General features: G+C 53.1%; 2 protein-coding genes across 2 annotated transcripts; one reads left to right on the top strand and one right to left on the bottom strand.

Annotated features, from left to right (window-relative positions):
• The first annotated feature begins 5657 nt into the window (after positions 1 to 5657).
• Positions 5658 to 12585, top strand: LOC119108084 (elongator complex protein 4-like). Its single transcript, XM_037231663.1, has 10 exons — positions 5658 to 5760; positions 7349 to 7485; positions 7824 to 7859; positions 8327 to 8442; positions 8846 to 8979; positions 9410 to 9510; positions 9847 to 9944; positions 10003 to 10074; positions 10740 to 10958; positions 12322 to 12585. The coding sequence occupies exons 2-10, from the start codon at positions 7368 to 7370 to the stop codon at positions 12436 to 12438; spliced, it is 1011 nt and encodes a 336-aa protein (XP_037087558.1). The 5' UTR covers positions 5658 to 5760; positions 7349 to 7367; the 3' UTR covers positions 12439 to 12585.
• Positions 12586 to 14112: 1527 nt separating this feature from the next.
• LOC119108083 (cytochrome P450 2J3-like) lies at positions 14113 to 15994 on the bottom strand. The gene is made up of 4 exons (XM_037231662.1): positions 15755 to 15994; positions 15378 to 15659; positions 14358 to 14499; positions 14113 to 14128 (listed from the first exon to the last, which is right to left on the bottom strand). Exons 1-4 carry the CDS (start codon positions 15834 to 15836, stop codon positions 14113 to 14115), a joined length of 522 nt encoding a protein of 173 aa, XP_037087557.1. The 5' UTR covers positions 15837 to 15994.
• Between the last annotated feature and the right edge of the window lie 974 nt (positions 15995 to 16968).

The raw sequence follows: 16968 nt of genomic DNA, 5'->3' as shown, positions 1-16968 counted from the left end.
TGTACACAAGACAATGTCATATGCTGTACATAGTTTTGTTTTCATCACGTGAGTTGTTTTAAGAGAGGTGAGAGTTTCAAGCAATGCTAGCCAGCATACTGTTACGACAGGTTCACACTCAACAGCACATAAAGTTTCCGCCCAAATGACAATCAGTCGGGAAATGTTTAATCCGCATATTAGACCTCAGACCGGGCTATTCTTGTACGACGGATAAAGGAGCGCTCGGCAGTATCGTTTCTATACGCAAAGGCATTTTGTGTCGCTTGCCGCCCACGGCTTGGCGTTACCTGCGGCGGCAGACGCCGCCTAGCATAGGGTGGCTGCAACGCCGGGCGTCGGTTCGATCGACTCGCGCCTCACGAATTTAGGTTTTTGGGAAGAACTTTTGCTATGCCGTGTACTTTCGGACTCCTGCGCCAAAATTTCTTTGCCTCACTTGGCTTTGTTACTGATGACACACCTTATTGCTCATGCTTTCGCAATTATGGTTATAGGGCGGCCACCTTTTTGCACGCTTTTGCGCACAAGGCTTTCATGAGGCACATGACAGTGAACAAAAACAGTGTTGTTCCGATACCACACCCACATTGCGCTTTCTTAGCATGGCACACGTGCGCGAGCTTCTGGCGCTGTCGTTTGGCCCGAACTAACCTGCCCATTAGCAACGCGTCCAAACCGACATTTTGTTGTCGAGCGTTGAGTGGGTTTTTACAATAAAATGCACACCGGTAAATACCGTTCCTAAATACAGCGATTTTGGTATATGTACACCGGCGGTATGCAAAGACAGTGAGCTAGAATCGCCTTTAAAATAGGGTGGTAGTGAAAAATTACATCGCAAAAAGACCGTGCGGCGAGTGAAAAATTAAATTCACAAAAGATGGAACTTATGAGCTAGCGACTGATGCTTTAGCAAACAAGGACATCTATTTCAAGTTGGTATGGACGTATTATCATAAACCTGACAAAGCTTTTTGTTCTTTAACATCTTAGACTTTTAAAGTGAAGCAGAATACATTGAGGCATAGTAATTTCATTAGTGCAATGAGCACACAAATTATGCAATATCATTACTTTGATGCTGCACTTTGTACTTCCCTTCCACAGCATTTTTAACACAAAAGAAAGCAGAATAATTCAACAAAAAATAGCAACAGAAAATTTTACAAGAAGAAACCACTGAAACCAAAAAAACCCTTGGAGTTTTAAACATCAGCCCATTTCCAAGCCTAACACAACAGACATATCTCTGGCTTCTGTTACGATGGGGTCAGGGAAAACAAACATTTTGTCAGTGTTTCTTACAAAATGCCAATGCGTATTTCCATGAAAGCAGCCTAACTATGCCTTACCTAAAGAGGTCTTACTTTATCTCATCCTGTCTAACCTATGTATTATCGGCTGCGCGTACACACCCTCCAAAACGGAGGGCGGCTAGGCACCGGGCTTATACACCCTCCAAAACGGAGGGTGGTCACGCACCGGGCTTATACACACTCCAAAAATCAAATTAATTGAAATAATTAAAAATGATAATATATATGAAATCATTTTAATAACATATTGATATACAGCATACGAAAATATTCAATTAATTGAAAATGTGTAATGTGTAAACATGATGTGTAATGTAATGTGTAAAATGTGTAAACATTAGTGAAAAGTTAGGTGCACACGACCCTTCCGGGCAATTTCTTAAAGAGCATTCCGTCCCAGCCCGGGGTGTCTACCAGCTGCCATTCTGGCGACATGGAGGCAGGTTCACCTGATGGGTTCGTCCGAAGGCCCTCACAGATGTACGTTCTACACTGGCGCTCTCCCTGGCGCGGAAGGCCCTTTGGCGGGTTCTGACCTGGGCATTTGACCCGGAATAGGCGCAAGAGCCCTTACTGGGGCAACAAGGTCTCTGATAACCGCAGGTGATCCAATATCTGGCACAGAGACCCATGTTTGGCCAACGGACCCTTGGCTAAAACGGTTTTACGGTTAACGGTAACGGTTAAAACGGTGGTAAAACTAAAACGGTAAAACGGTGAAGGGCCCCGCAAGGGTCCCGGGCCACCTCTGGCCGACTCGGGACACCGTCCATCACCCGACCCCTGTTGGACGCTTTGGGGGCCTGACCGTCAAAAGACCACTCATTGTTTTGGGGACTCCGACCAATGCAAATCGCGGGCCTCGGCCTCGTTCCTGCTAGAGAAATGGGGCCCCAGGGCTCAGAACAACACGGAGTCAACTATTCGGTGAAGTGGTCTCCGGCTGAACTAGGTGGACGCACTGTCCCAGAGGTCCACAATCGGCGAAAGAGGCATACTGGCTGACATTTGGTATCACAGTCACACGGACCAGGATGACCTGCAGCCTTTCAGCCCTTACAGCCATTCAGCCTCCCATCAGCCCGTTTATCGTCAGTCTTGAAGGGCACATCGGTCCTTCTTCAGGCACCCTCGTATACTCCCTGAACAACTCGGGGGCCCTTGTCAACATCGGACCTCCGGTTAGGCGCTGTGTGCCCCTGGCCGACACAGGGGCCCCTCATCGGCTCGGGGTGCACTGACCAATGTAAATCGCGGGTCCTGACCTTGTCGCTGCTTGGGAAATGGGCTCCCAGACCCAGCCCAGGGCCCAATCGGTGCGACGGGCCCTCTGGCTGGCATTTGGAGGTCCGACCCGCACCCCCTCACTGACCTTTAGCCAGCCCTCCGGGTCTCATATCGGATTGACGGTGTTCCCATTTGAGATTTCGTCGTGGTCATCTTAATGGCACTTCGGGCTTAGGATCAGTAGCTTTTTCCCCACGACAGTCTGACGTCGTGCCCGGGGGGGGGGGGGCTATCTGATAACCTGCTCGGGCGCATTTGATCCTTCGGGGGGCCTATATTGAGCCTTGGACACGTGCTACTTAAATGGGGCCCTACGCACTTGCCGGGGAACCCATCTGTTCGCCGCTTCGGCCACATTTGATTGTTCGGGAGCCCTGTATATTGGGCTTTGGTGTTTGAATTTAGGGCCCTACACTCCTGTCTGAGTAGTCAGATAATCTGCTCGCGTATACTCCATCTTTCGGGAGCCCTCCGCAATGGGTTTTGAGTACTTCTTATTCGAACGAAGGGCCCTGCGCTCTTGTCGGGCTCCTTCTGATACGCTACTCGGACACATTATATCATTCTGGGTCATTTAGTTAGGATCTTCAGTGCTTTCCATTCGAATGAAGGGCCTTACGCTCTTGTTGCGAGTCCTATTTATTAACCTGCTCGGGCACAGTCGATCATTCGGGGGCCCTCTATATTGGGTCTTGGGTGTTTCCTATTTGAATGGAGGGCCCTACGCTTTTGACCGGGCCCTATATGCTTACTTGCTCTGATACACTGGATCATTCGAGAGTCCTCTGCATTGGGTCTTGAATATTTCCTATTTGAATGGAGGCTCTTGCGCTCTTTTTGGGAGGCTTATCTGTTAATCTGCTCGGGCACACTCGATCATTCGGGGGCCCTCTACATTGGACCTTGAATACTTCCTATTTGAATGGAGGGTCCCAAGCTCTTGACGGGGGCCCTATATGTTAACCTGTTCTGGCGCACTCGATCGTTCAGAGCCCTACACATTGAGTCGTGAGCATTTCTTAGTTGAATGGATGGCCTTATGTTCCTGCGGGCCCCGTTTATTCAGCTGCTCGGGCCGGTGACGAATGCAGAGGGTGGGGGGGGGGGGGGGGGGGAGGTGCAGGACCATGTCCCATGGATTATGCCGAGGGAGCCTAAAGGCTCCGAAGCGGCTCGTAACTAGCCGGACGGACGCAGTTTCCTTACAACAAAAGCACAGCAAAATTGGATACCTACAGATGATCACGTTTGAGCCTACAGATGATCAAGAACCATTGCTAGCAAAAGTAAAGAGTTCATAAGTAAACGAAGTTCACTCTTCGCTGATTGAGAGAGTGCTGCTTGGGGAAAATTTGGGGCCTCATTACGCTGTCTAGAAGCATTACGCTGTTGGCTGCCTGCCCCTATATGTCCACTTGCTGCGTCAAAGTGATCGCTAAGGAGCTTTCCACGCTACCATTGATCTCTTCCCATGTTTTCGTAGGGCCCAATGTGCTGTTGGGACGCTATCTGCCTCCATGCTTGAGCCCTGCTGATTGATCCACGGATCCACGGATTCCTCCCATTCGCCCGAAGGGCTACATGCACTTTTTCCGGGGCCGCATATGCCAGAGTACACTCAGTTGCTCAGGGGTCCTTCATACAAATCTCAGGTACTTTCTACTTGCTTGAAGGGCCTTGTGCCGATGCTAGGGCTCTTGTGAGGTAGGACACGGAGACACTCGATGCTCAGGGGCCCCTTACTTTGATCGAGGGCCCTCTCCTCTGGTCTCATTTGCGGCTGACTTTCCCCCTATCGAGACTCGTGTTGTTAACCTGCCCGTGCACTCTTGATTGCACAGGGGTATTAATTTATAGTCTTGAATAATTCCACTTTGCTCGGAGTGTCCTGTGCTATGACCGGGGCTTCATAGGTCAGCCTGACGAGGCACTAGCAACTGCTTAGGGGCCCACCACGTTGGTCTAGAGTTCATTTTGCCTACATGCCTCCGCCGTCGTGTGCGTCACTTCCACTGCCCATTCAGTGCGTCACACTCATTTAAATTTACGCTCAACCTTTACGGAATCTTCAATATCTCTGCAGGGTGTGGATTCCCTCCCCTAACATTAAAAACTGCGGTGCTCTCCGATATGCAGACCTTTTCGATAATTCATTCCGCTTAGGAGTGAAGCGAGTTGGCATCACCACGCCACGCCGTCAGACCATGAAACCACTCATTTAACAGCGGCCATCGTCGAGATTCGAACCCGGGCTTACCGCGAGCGGTCCTAGCACGCTAACCATTCATCCAATGGAGATGCGGGCCCGGCGGTTAAAAATTCGTGATTAGAACAGAAATGGTTCAGAGTGAGTTGATGGATTTCGTGATCATTTGATGTCTATCACGCATAGAACCATTGACCTATAAAAAACTTGTGTAGGTCAATGCATACAACCGACTTTTCGCACGAGATTCTACATTTTTGCTCTTTTCTCCCTCCAAGGCTGCCAATCCGCGTATGCCTGACACGTACAACCATCTGAAAGATTTTTGGAGGGCGCATAAGCCCGGTGCGTAACCGCCCTCTGTTTTGGAGGGTGTATAAGCCCGGCGCGTAACCGCGCTCCGCTTTGGAGGGTGTATACACACTGCCTTATATCTATATATGGCGTATCGGTCCGAGATTTTATGGTCATTGCGCTCAGGAGATTAAACTACAACTGTGTGCACAGCTTCAGGCCAATTTGAGGAGTCCGCTGAATCCCGTATATGGACCTGGATCTGAATGTGAATGTGGTGGCAGCTTGGCGAACGGCTAAGTAGGTGATTATCGTTGTCCCAAATATAAATTATCCCATAAAATTGGCATGAACTTCAGTACACTATTGTGGGAGTGACCAGAATTGAAATATAATCCTAAAAATCTAAATTCGGCTAAGTCAAGTTTGGTCTAGATATGGTATCACATTATTAGACGATACAGCCGCAACTGTTTCAATAGTGTTGGGTCTGTATTTGTCGCCTTGATTGGTGGTTGGGCGTTGGGTAGCCTTGAGTTCATTGAGTAGGTAGCGTTGGTGTTGTATTGCCCTGCCTTGAATTGTAGGTGTGTTTTCATTCGTCGGGGTGACAGACGTAAGGTTATAGAGGGATTTCGCCTGCGCATTGCGAAGGTGGGCAGATAAATGCACGCCTTCATTGTTCATTTGCATTACTAAGACTATGATGCAGTTTTTCAGGCCGTCGGGTGTGGCGGTTTGCCATTGGGGGTTTGACTTAAACTTGGTGCAGAGAGTAGTATGGCACCATTGCACCTTTGAAATAAAGCTGGTGTCATGCTCAGTGGCAGACTGCCAAAAAAAACTTGTTACAACTGGCATTTCTGGCATAAGAGCAACATGACAGCAGTACTTGTGGTGCATACACACTCCCAGCATTCAGTGTTTGTTGCTCAGTCACCTATGTTCTGAATGTAAGCTCAGGCCGAAATACTCCTAGCACCCTTTCAAGGAAAAAATATGGAAATCCAGGGCAATATGGCACAACCTGAGTTTGGCACAGGTGTGTTCAGCCCTGTTCAGCAACCAATGTGCCATAGGTGTCCAATGAGCATTATAGGTGTCAAGTGCACTGGATGGATGTTTTGGCAAAATTTCAGCAGTGGCAGAACTTTCTTGTCAGGCAAATTCAATCTTGAGTTATGTATGTACATGCCAAAGGTATTATTCCATGAGGCCACTGGGTTACAGGACAGTGTCACAAGGCTATTGTTGAGATGCTTTTTAAGCTACAGGTTGATGCACTTTTATATGTAGCCTTTGGCCCTTGCTACAGCAGGTAATTGACAAGCAGTCATGCTTGCATGTTCTGTATTAGACCCACCATTTGCCACACTTAACCAGTAGTGCCTGCCAGCACCAGGATGCTGCATACATAATGATGGCTGTGAAAGAACTCAGTATTTGGTGGGTGTTTTGGTATGTGGGCGTAACATCCATAAATGTGTGCAATTCTGCCAACCATGGGCGAAAGGCCCTAAATTATGTTTTACTAATGGTTCATGGGCTTTTCTGGCTTTGGATGACACAATTGGCCTGAAGCTGATATTGACATTTTGTAGATATCTTCTTGTACACTGCACAGAAAAATACATTTTCCATTACTGAGTATCTGCATTACTGATAGTCTGAGCAATATTGCTGTTATTTTTTCCTTAAGAAGGACTAAATCCCACCTTTTCATTGGATGGATTTCCAGGATCAGAGTTTGCACTAAACATTGCATGTTTAAACTCAGACCCCACTATTTGATCAAAAATTTTAAGTTAACAGCAGAATTTGGTTGAACTTTGATGTGCCTCAATAATCTGCGTTATCTGTCCTGCCCCCTGACATCACCTGACATTAAGGGTGGATGCCACCACAGGCTCCAGATCATACCTGTCAAGGGAAAACAGCGAGCACCAAAGCAGCCTGAACCCTTACTGTCCCAGGTGGGTGGGTCAGAAGGCAGGCATTCTAACTGACTGGGCCATCAGGACAGACAAATAAAGTACCTGAATTTTTGGAAAGAATCATCCAGCATACCTGACCATCTTTCCGATCATGTCTGAAGATTCACCTAGAATTCAGAGGCCGTTTATATGGATCTACAGGCATGTTTTGTCCTTGCTAAGCATTATGCTATGAAAATGCATGAAAGGAAGCTGAATGCAATAGTTATGGTAGTCACAAATTTATGTGTTCTAACAACAAATGACAGTTGTTGCAGGTGGAGGGTGATGACCAGTTTCCAGAAGTGTGGAGATCATGCTCCAAGAGTTATGGGAACCAAACCATCACTGCATTCTGGTCAGACCATAATATCATGCGGAATACCATCTCTGGACCACATTATGGGTGAGTGTGGGGAATGAAGTTATTTCTTGGATAGATAATGGATTTTTTAAATGTTGGAATTATGATATGAAGAAGTAATACAAAGTTGCAAACAGCATTGAGCTTTGTTCTTCTTTCTAAGTGTATGATGCATGCAAATGCAACCAAAATTTGGGCATCCATCACATGAACATATGCTGTCAAGTGTCAACTTTGTATTTTGCTCAAAAAGTTCCAGTGTAAAAAATTGCTAGCCACCAGTAAATTTGTCACCAGTGAAAGAAATCAAGAGGCCATCTACACTGCTTTGTGTTTCCTACTTAGTGTCAAGACCAACAATCACTGTTTACTGTTCCCAGATGGAGGCATCCCACTGGGGTCCCTTGTGGTAATTGGTGAGTAAAAACGTGCCTGATGATTAAAGTTGTGGTCGAACAGGGCTAAGCCTCCTTAGGAAGTATGCCATGCGCCCATAGTGTTGGGATGGTTTTGTTTAGTGTTTCTTCTTACCTCATGCACCTTTGCTGCCTGTTGGAATGCCCTGACCTAACCCAATGCTGGGACTTGCTCAAAAGTCGGGCAGAAAGGGACCATGGCAGCAGAGGACATCCACGTTGTTTAGCCTTACAGAATCGTGCATATTATAGCTGGGCAGCTGCGCAAAACACTCCTACAGAGTTGTTTGATGCCATGCGGAGTCGAACGAGCCCGCCGCCGCGCCGCGTGCGTATCATGGCTGAGCAGCTGCGCAAAACACTCCTACAGAGTTGTTTGACGCCACACGGAGTCGAGCGAGCCCGCCGCCGCGCCGCGCCCGTCTGGCGGCGTCTGGCCACTCAGGACCTGTCTGTCCGGGCCGCAGAGGAGGATCGGTTCGGTGACTACGCCCGCCTCCTGCTCAGCTACTTCATGTCCGAGGGTGTGTGCAACCGGCACCCGCTGCTCGTCTCCAGCCTGGACGCCGACCCCAGGAGCATGGTGAGCTTCAGTCCCTGTTGCTCCGTCCGTCCCGCCGCTGAGAGCGAGCAGGGCATCACTTCTGTGGTTTGGTTCGTGTTCAGGTGTGCGGTGACGACGCAAGTATGTGGAAGCAGACTTAAATGATTGGTAGAATCAGGCCCCATCAATGCCACCAAAATTTGCGCAGCTCTTTTTCTGGGATTGACATAAAGAACGTTGAGGCTCAGTTGAGCGAGTGAGCAAGAATTGCGGGAAGTTTGAGGCGGCCTGTTTGTTTTTACTAGATAGCTGAGCATGCCATACAGTCTGGTCGCTGTTTTGTACAGGTCTCGTGTCCCGCCGCGTAGCCCCTGAGGTGCCTGACCCGCGCCGCACCTCACCGTCGTGTCCTCCCCCCCCCCCCCCCCCACACGGTGATCAGACGCTGGAGCTGCCGTCGCCGACGGACCCCACGGTGGCCGCCAGCCTGCCGTCCGCCAGCCCGGCCGACCAGAGGATGACCATCGCCTGGCGGTACCAGGGCCTGCCGCAGGGGGCACCACCCGCCGCCGGCAGGTGAGCCGGGGTCTTTGGGTCGGCCTCCGTCACCCTGCGCTCGGCCACACAGTGAACAATCAGCTGGAAGAGGCGCCAGCATAGCTGAGGCTTGCTGACTGTTGTCTTGCGCGTTTTATATCTCCTTTGATGAGCTCCCGCCGTGGGTGCTGAATTCGGGGGCTGCTGTATCCTTAATCTGAGTATATGCAGGAGTTTGGCGCTTTTGATTTCAGTTATTCATAACTGTTTGGAAGCCGTTCAGGTTAAGGCTCATAAGTCAGCGTTAGTCAAAAGGCTCAGATTTCGGGACTTGTCGAAACAAAACCGGGTGCTGAAAGCCGACCAAATCCTCCAATGTGTATAGGTGAATAGCACTGGCAATCAATACCCTTCTCTGTTTTCTCATTTGTGTGACACGTGCGCACCTGTGACACCGCATCTCCGGCAGATTCGGCCAGCACTACGACCACCTGAGCCAGTTCATCGATCAGTCGGTTATCGAAGCCTCCGACATCACCACGTGTCCAGACCACGGCCCGCCGGCGGACGGTGAGGACGGGCCTGGACTTCGGACCACGGCCACGGCCACGGCCACGGCCACGTAGCTCTTGTGGAGTGCAAGGAGGAGATGGCCCGCTTATTGACCGATGGTGGATAGTGGCCATGCATGTGCGTGTTTATGATGATCTGTACTCCCGTCTCGTTATCGGCACACTGGGACCAGCGTGGCCGTAGCTGGCTGGTGCGCTCGGCCGCGACCTATCACCCCGCGCGCACAGACGGGACCACCAAGACCCGACACTCGCCCCGAAGCCGGGCCCTCTCACGTCTCCTCTGAAAGGACCCCCACCGACGCCGGACCCTGACCGCCCTGTGTCCGTACAGGACCACCGGAGCCGGACCTCCTGGCCTCTCTCCTGGCCGCCTGCGAGCGGCTCGCCCGCCAAGCGGGGGAGGCCGACGCCACCGTGCGGCGCGTGGCCGTACACGCTCGGCTCGCCGCTCTGGGAGGCGCCGCCGTCCCGCGTGGTGCGCGCCTGCCTGCTGCTGCGGCTGCTGCTGCGGAGCACGGCCGCCGTCGCCATGGTGACCGTGCCGACGCATCTCTGGACGGTACGGGTCCCCGCTGGACCGTAATGGGACTGTCTATGTGGTCATTAGAATATCTTTTGAAGCGTCGAAAAGCTTTACGAACGGCCATTCTCGGGATTCATTTTCACTCAGCTCTACCAGGTATTGCCGAGAGCGTACTCATGTCAAACTGCGGCCCGGTCCGACGAATGGAGGCCGGGCTGGGCTTGATTTATGTAACTGCCGTGCCCTGATCAGCAGCTCCCAGCGTGCCGTCCGTGTTACCTCCCACCGTTGTTTCAACGTATCCCGTCAGCAGAAAGAAGCTGGTGAATTTATTTCTTGTCGGGCGTCGTGTCGGTTGTCTGCAGAGCTATATCGTGCTTCTCTAGATGTGTCCGCGGTGGCCGTGTCCGTGCGCCGGGCGCCGTGCTGAGAATGTCTGCTGTGTCCGGCGCCGTGCTGGCCTCACGCCGTCTGTGTCCACCGCCGTGCTGACCTCCCGCCGTCTGTGTCCGCCGCCGCGCTGACCTCCCCCGTCTGTGTCCGCCGCCGCGCTGACCTCCCGCCGTCTGTGTCCGCCGCCGCGCTGACCTCCCGCCGTCTGTGTCCGCCGCGTGCTGACTTCCCGCCGTCTGTGTCCGCCGCCGTGCTGACCTCCCGCCGTCTGTGTCCGGCGCCGTACTGACCTCCCGCCGTCTGTGCAGGACGAGGCCAGCGTGAGCCGGCTCCGCCAGGCGGCCGACATCAGCCTCGGCCTGGAGTCGTTCCAGGGTACGCCGGCCGCCGCCAGCCCCGCCTACAGCGACTACCACGGACTGCTGCGGCTGCACCGGCTCAGCGCCCGCAACGTGCTGGCCGCCCGCTACCACCCGCGCTCCGCTGACCTCGCCTTCAAGGTCCGACGGAAAAAGTTCTCCGTCGAGGTGGGTGGTGGCTGCCCCTGCTGGGGCGCTACAGTGTGGCCGACTGGTGTGTTGGACTACAGTGTGGCCGAGGAGAGTCATGTTGGAGCACACTACCCGCTTGGCAATCTTCCCTGAAGGGATGCTGCAGCCGTGTGATGTTTTCAGTGATATGAGCCATCGACTACAGCAGCATGAAATCGGCGGTTGTCGTTTTGAAATAGTTTTGTAGCCTTATTTGGCGATGGTGGCTGCTCGGCGCTCTCTGGCCTCTACATGAGTTGCTCTCTCGCCTTTATATGAGCCGCTCTCTAGCCTCTGCATGAGACGCTCTTTGTCTCTATATCAGCGCTCTATGGTCTCCATACGAGCCGCTCTATTTTTAGCTTTCGTGAGATACCACTACCGTCGTACCAATTAGTTATAAAAATTTCCCAGGCGCGTATGCGGGTCCAGGCACACCATCTTGTGACGTTATTCATCTTTAAACACGAAAGATGCTGGTGGCATTCCGTATTGTCTTGTATATGCCCTCGGCATTTTTCAGACATTACCACAGACTTAAATTCCCACAATCAAGTCACTGGGCCCAGCGTTAGTGCACGCAGTGTCACTCCTGCGTGCACAGTATCCCTGCGGACTAGGGTATATCAACATAGGGGAGGCATTTTTCAGCACGTAGATTGATGGTCAGAACGTGGGTGGCCTCTACACCACACTGGTGGCATTTGCACACCGTGTAATGCTTTTTCACGTGGTGGCATAATTGCCCCGCAACTTAGTAGATCTGGCTTTTGCCACGGTGGCGTTTAGAGGGAGTGGCTCCACATTTGTATGGGGGTTGCAACTGAAATCGTCATCTTGAAGATCAGTCCGGTGCAGTTAGCAGCTATGCTTTCTTGATACCTGACCCCTTTAATTTCTAATGTGCCCTCCCGCAAAGATGCACAGACTGTTTTGGGGAGGCTTGTATCTGTACCAATATTTGCAAGGGAGCCTACTTCATCATATCTGATACTTGCTTTAATACTTGCAAATGTGGAACATTTTCTTTAAGGCGTCCGCGTTGCGCGACCGAATTCATCTGTTAATATTTATGACACATGCTTCTTTCAAGTCTGTTATGTATTTTCAAGCTCTCTACACAATCAATGTTTCAAGTTGAAAGCTTTCTTTTAGCACAATAGCTTTTAACCAGCATGCACTTGTGATGGCTTCGAATGGCATCTATTTTCGTATGGTCTGTGACGAGCAAGCGGTATTGCAGCTTCTTGGTGACTTGGGTGCCTTCGGTGTGCAGACCGGGTCCGAGCCGTCTCCAGAGGCTGGCCTTCTCAGGGGGCTGTCCCACCTGCCTGACGACGGCCGCTGGCGTGCTTCGCAGACCTTGCACCTGCCTCCCGAGCTGTCCGAGACGGCGAGCCGGGCGCAGGAGGAGGGCCCCGGCCGGCCGGGCGCCGGCTGCCAGTCCGGCCGGCCCGGCGGACCGCTCGACTTCTGATCCGGCCTGCTGAGCTGTCCGAGGCGACGAGCCGGGCGCAGGAGGAGGGCCCCGAGCGCCGGCTGCCAGTCCGGCCGGCCCGGCGGACCGCTCGACTTCTGATCCGCCCTGCTGAGCTCCGCCAGGGACGGCCCCACCTCCAGGGTGCGTGCATATCTCGTGATGTGGCCCGGTCGCGTGGTTTGAGTGTGGAGGTCAATATATTTTTAAGTTGGAGCGGCTTGCTTTCATGGAGATCCTAGCATGGTATCTCGATTAAAAAAAAAAATCAACTATCGTTGGATTTGCCTTCACGTGGGGGGGACTATCATGCCACAGGTGTGTTCTCGCGGATCGATTCTGACAATTGTCAGCCGGAGGGCGGAATGTGACGCGGAACGGGGCAGGGGAGTTTGCGCAGCGCCGCACTGGTAATCGAACCGGGGCGCTGGATCGCCCTCGGGAGTGAGCACCATCGAAGTGGTGCACGATGTTGGCCAGGAACAGGAACTGCTCCGTTCTGCCAAGCGATTCCCCCATGCAGATCCTTTTTCCTGGAAAGGAGACGGGCGCGGGTTTCTGCACGTGCGCACAATGCAGCAGGCGGCAGAAGTTTTAAGCATGTTAGTTTGGAGGAGCTCTGTGCTAGAATGCTGTTACGTAACATTTCACAGTTCGGTATGGATTTGCAATGGAGCGGTCTGAGGGTGTCGCTCACTAAGTGAACATTAAGACGTGAACTCCATTATGATCAAAGGCAGCTTACAGACGGCTCCGGAATATCTGCTGCCAGCATCAAACCCCATCACGTGATGCTTATATAATCGCCGAAATCCCTCCTTGACCGCACTTATTTTAAACTTAACCACACGAGCTACGGGATCTTTTTTAAAACAAATGCTCTATTTGTAAACAAATCAGAGCTTATGGGCACAGATCACATTGCAAGACGCTGGACTTCATCTCAATAAAAGCTGTGATGATGCAACGTAATTGACCCCACAGCCACAGCTAGCCTCCCTCTGTGGTGACGTCACGGATATACTCCCTCCCGCTGGCCGCTCGCCAGCAGTGTGGTTGGGGCTTAGACCGGACCCAGCAGCAGCCTCCGCACGAGTCGTGGCGAGCGGCGCGTTTTCGCGCTGCCGCCAGTGAGTAACGCAGTTGTTGGCAGTGGTGACTCGAACCAGGCTGCCATCGGTTTTCCATTGACCATCATTATCAGTTAACTACGATCGAAACGAACTTCAGCGACGGAAAAAAGTGCGATAAGCGCGATAGGGTGCTTTGGCGCTGACAATCAATGTGAACAGAACCGCACGGATTGACCAAACCTAAGTTACACTTGCACTTATGGGGTGGCGGGGCCTGTCCAAGGCGGCGAAGTGGCACGTACCGACGCTGAAGGGGACCAGGGTTGCTATTGTGGACGGGGCCCTGCCCGAGGCGGCGAAGTGGCACGTAACCGACGCTGAAGGGGGACCAGGTGCTAGTGGGTTGTGACGGGGCCTGCCCGAGGCGGCGAACGTGGCACGTACCGACGCTGAGGGGACCAGGTGCTATGTGTGAACGGGGCCTGCCCGAGGCGGGCGAACTGGCACGTACCGACGCTGGATGGGACCAGGTGCTATGTGTGACGGGGGCCTGCCCGAGGCGGCTGAACTGGCACGTACCGACGCTGAGGGGGACCAGGTGCTATGTGTAACGGGGCCTGCCCGAAGCGGCGAAGTGGCACGTACCGACGCTGAAGGGGACCAGGTGCTATGTGTTACGGTGCCTGCCCGAGGCGGCGATGTGGTACGTACCGACGTTGAAGGGGGACCAGGTGCTATGTGTAACGGGGCCTGCCCGAGGCGGCGAAGCGGTACGTACCGACGCTGAAGGGGACCGGGGTGCCTATGTGTGACGGGGCCTGCCCGAGGCGGCGATGTGGTACGTACCAGACGCTGAAGGGGACCAGGTGCGTGTCGGGCTGAAACTGGCCGTCGTGGATGAACCTCTCGGGCCGGAAGTTGAAGGGATCGCCCCAGTACTCGACGTCGTGGTGGATGGCGTAACAGGTTGATGTAAAGCCAGGCCGTCCTTCGGCACGATGTAGCCTGCACGGGCGACAGTCACGACGGCTCAGGGCGGATTTGTACGCGAGGAGTGGTGCATTTCGGAATGCGCCGGCAAGGATGCTCGGGACCGATTGCGCTCCTGAAGTTCTGCTGGCACCATCTCCTTGGCACGGTATTCAAGGCGGTATGGGGCAGACACACCCACGCTGCTGACATTTCAGGGCACAAGAACCGCCATGATCACGTCCAGGATGGCCACAGAGCTGGCGCACTAGCGTGCATTCCCCCCTGCGCAGCACCAACCGCACATACCGCGGGGATGTGCGGTTGCCCACGCCTGCCTGCCACGGGGATGTCTGACCCCTGGAGGCTCACGCCTGCCTGCCACGGGGATGTCTGACCCCTGGAAGCTCACGCCTGCCCGCCACGGGGATGTCTGACCCCTGGAAGCTCACACCTGCCTGCCACGGGGATGTCTGACCCCTGGAAGCCCACGCCTGCCTGCCACGGGGATGTCTGACCCCTGGAAGCCCACGCCTGCCTGCCACGGGGATGTCTGAACCCCGGAAGCTCACACCTGCCTGTCATGGGGATGTCTAAACCCTGGAAGCTCACACGTGCCTGCCACGGGGATGTCTAAACCCTGGAAGCTCACACGTGCCTGCCACGGGGAGGTCTGACCCCTGGAAGCTCACATGTGCCTGCCAGGGGGATGTCTGACCCCTGGAAGCTCACACGTGCCTGCCACGGGGATGTCTGACCCCTGGAAGCTCACGCCTGCCTGCCACGAGGATGTCTGACCCCTGGAATCTCACACGTGCCTGCCACGGGGATGTCTGACCCCTGGAAGCTCACACATACCCGCTACGGGGATGTCTGACCCCGGAAGCTCACACGTACCCGCCACGGGGATGTCGGCGGTGGCGCGGTGCAGCACTCCCAGCGCCAGCACGGAGCTGCGCCGCAGAGTCTCGGCCACCAGCGCCTGCGTGTAGGGCAGGTGCGGCTGGTCCTCCAGCGTCACCAGCCGGCCAGGTCCCACCACGGCCGCCAGCTCGGCTCGCGCCCGCCGCTGGCATTCCGGGTACAGCACCAGGAACAGCATGGCCCACTCCAGCGAGACGCTGTTGGTGCCCGTGCTAGCCGTGAAGAGATCCATCAGCACGGAGTACAGCGTCAGCTCTGCGGGAGAGGGGGGGGCGGGAGGATTCTGGTCAGTTGCAGCGTATTAAGGTCCCCAATGGCCGAGCCGAGCGATAGAAAAGTCGCTTGCTTGCCTGTGAACTCCGAAGAATCTGACGTGGATGACATTTCAATGAGGTAAGCGTCGATGAAGTCTTTTGGCGATTTTGGGTCCATAGATTCTTTGTGCTCCTGAATCTCTTCCTGAAACAATAACGAAAATGTTTGATCTGTTAAGGTTTTGGTTAAGGCTGTACGCCCGAACGTTTCTAAGCAGCGGAGCGTTTTTTGCCGCAAGCTGCATTGGCTGTGAGGTAGCCCGTAATCAGACACATTGCATAGGCTTGATCTTATCACACATTTGACTTATGGTCAGACATGCTGTCCACCATTGGAGAGACGCGGGGTGTTTTGATTAGTCCCATTCCATGCGTGGCGCCAGGCTCGCTGGCAATCCTCGGCGGCTGGGGATATTCCTCAAACTCGCCGGACGCGGTCCTCTGAACTCCGGCGCGGCCTCTGCTAGCCCGAAAACCAAACATTCTAGAGTCAAACAAGGGTAGGAGCTGGATAGCTCGCGTGAAACTCCATCAGAAGTGTGCTAATGGTGCACAAGTATGATTATATGGCATATGTGAGCGCAGTTGGGTTGATGTTTTAGGTGGTGATGGGATTAGGAAGTAATAATTGATATATTATATATATATATATATATATATATATATATCATACGCTAAAGGCATCCAAAAGCTGCTTAAATTACAGCATATTTGTTGTCCAATATCTTCTCCGCCGAATTTTCGTTGTTACGAATAGACTTTCTCTACCTAACCTTTCCTATGAGAACCACAGCAGCTTACAAGGGCAAGAAGAGTATACAAGACATAGCGTCCAAAAACTGCCAACCTGTCCAGCGTCCGGACGAAATCAAGCTCATCATCCTCTACCGGAGCTTGGAAGTGACCAGCCTAGTTTTTAAGGATAACCCATCACATGGCCCCTCTGTACTAAAAATGGCCAATATAGCATACCAGTTTCGCGGCAATACCGGCGGCTGTCCGCGCCGCCCTAATGGTGCCTAAATAGGCCACGCGGCCATGACTCTGGGCGGGCGCATCTGTAAGATGGAGGCCCTAGTCGCCATCCCAAGGTCCACCGCAGCCAGCTGAGTAGACTGGTTTTTAATAGCACCACCATCCTCGCCCATTGCTCTGACAGGCGGAAGCTCCAAGCGCTGACAGCAGTATACATGCGTGACAACGACACTGTCATGGACCGCCAGGTCAACGCAAGGGGCACACTCCGCTTG

Source organism: Pollicipes pollicipes, unplaced genomic scaffold, assembly GCF_011947565.3.
Source record: "Pollicipes pollicipes isolate AB1234 unplaced genomic scaffold, Ppol_2.1 Scaffold_6686;HRSCAF=7923_pilon_pilon_pilon, whole genome shotgun sequence".
NCBI classification, from domain to species: domain Eukaryota; kingdom Metazoa; phylum Arthropoda; class Thecostraca; order Pollicipedomorpha; family Pollicipedidae; genus Pollicipes; species Pollicipes pollicipes.
This window is presented reverse-complemented; position numbering and strand designations above follow the sequence as displayed.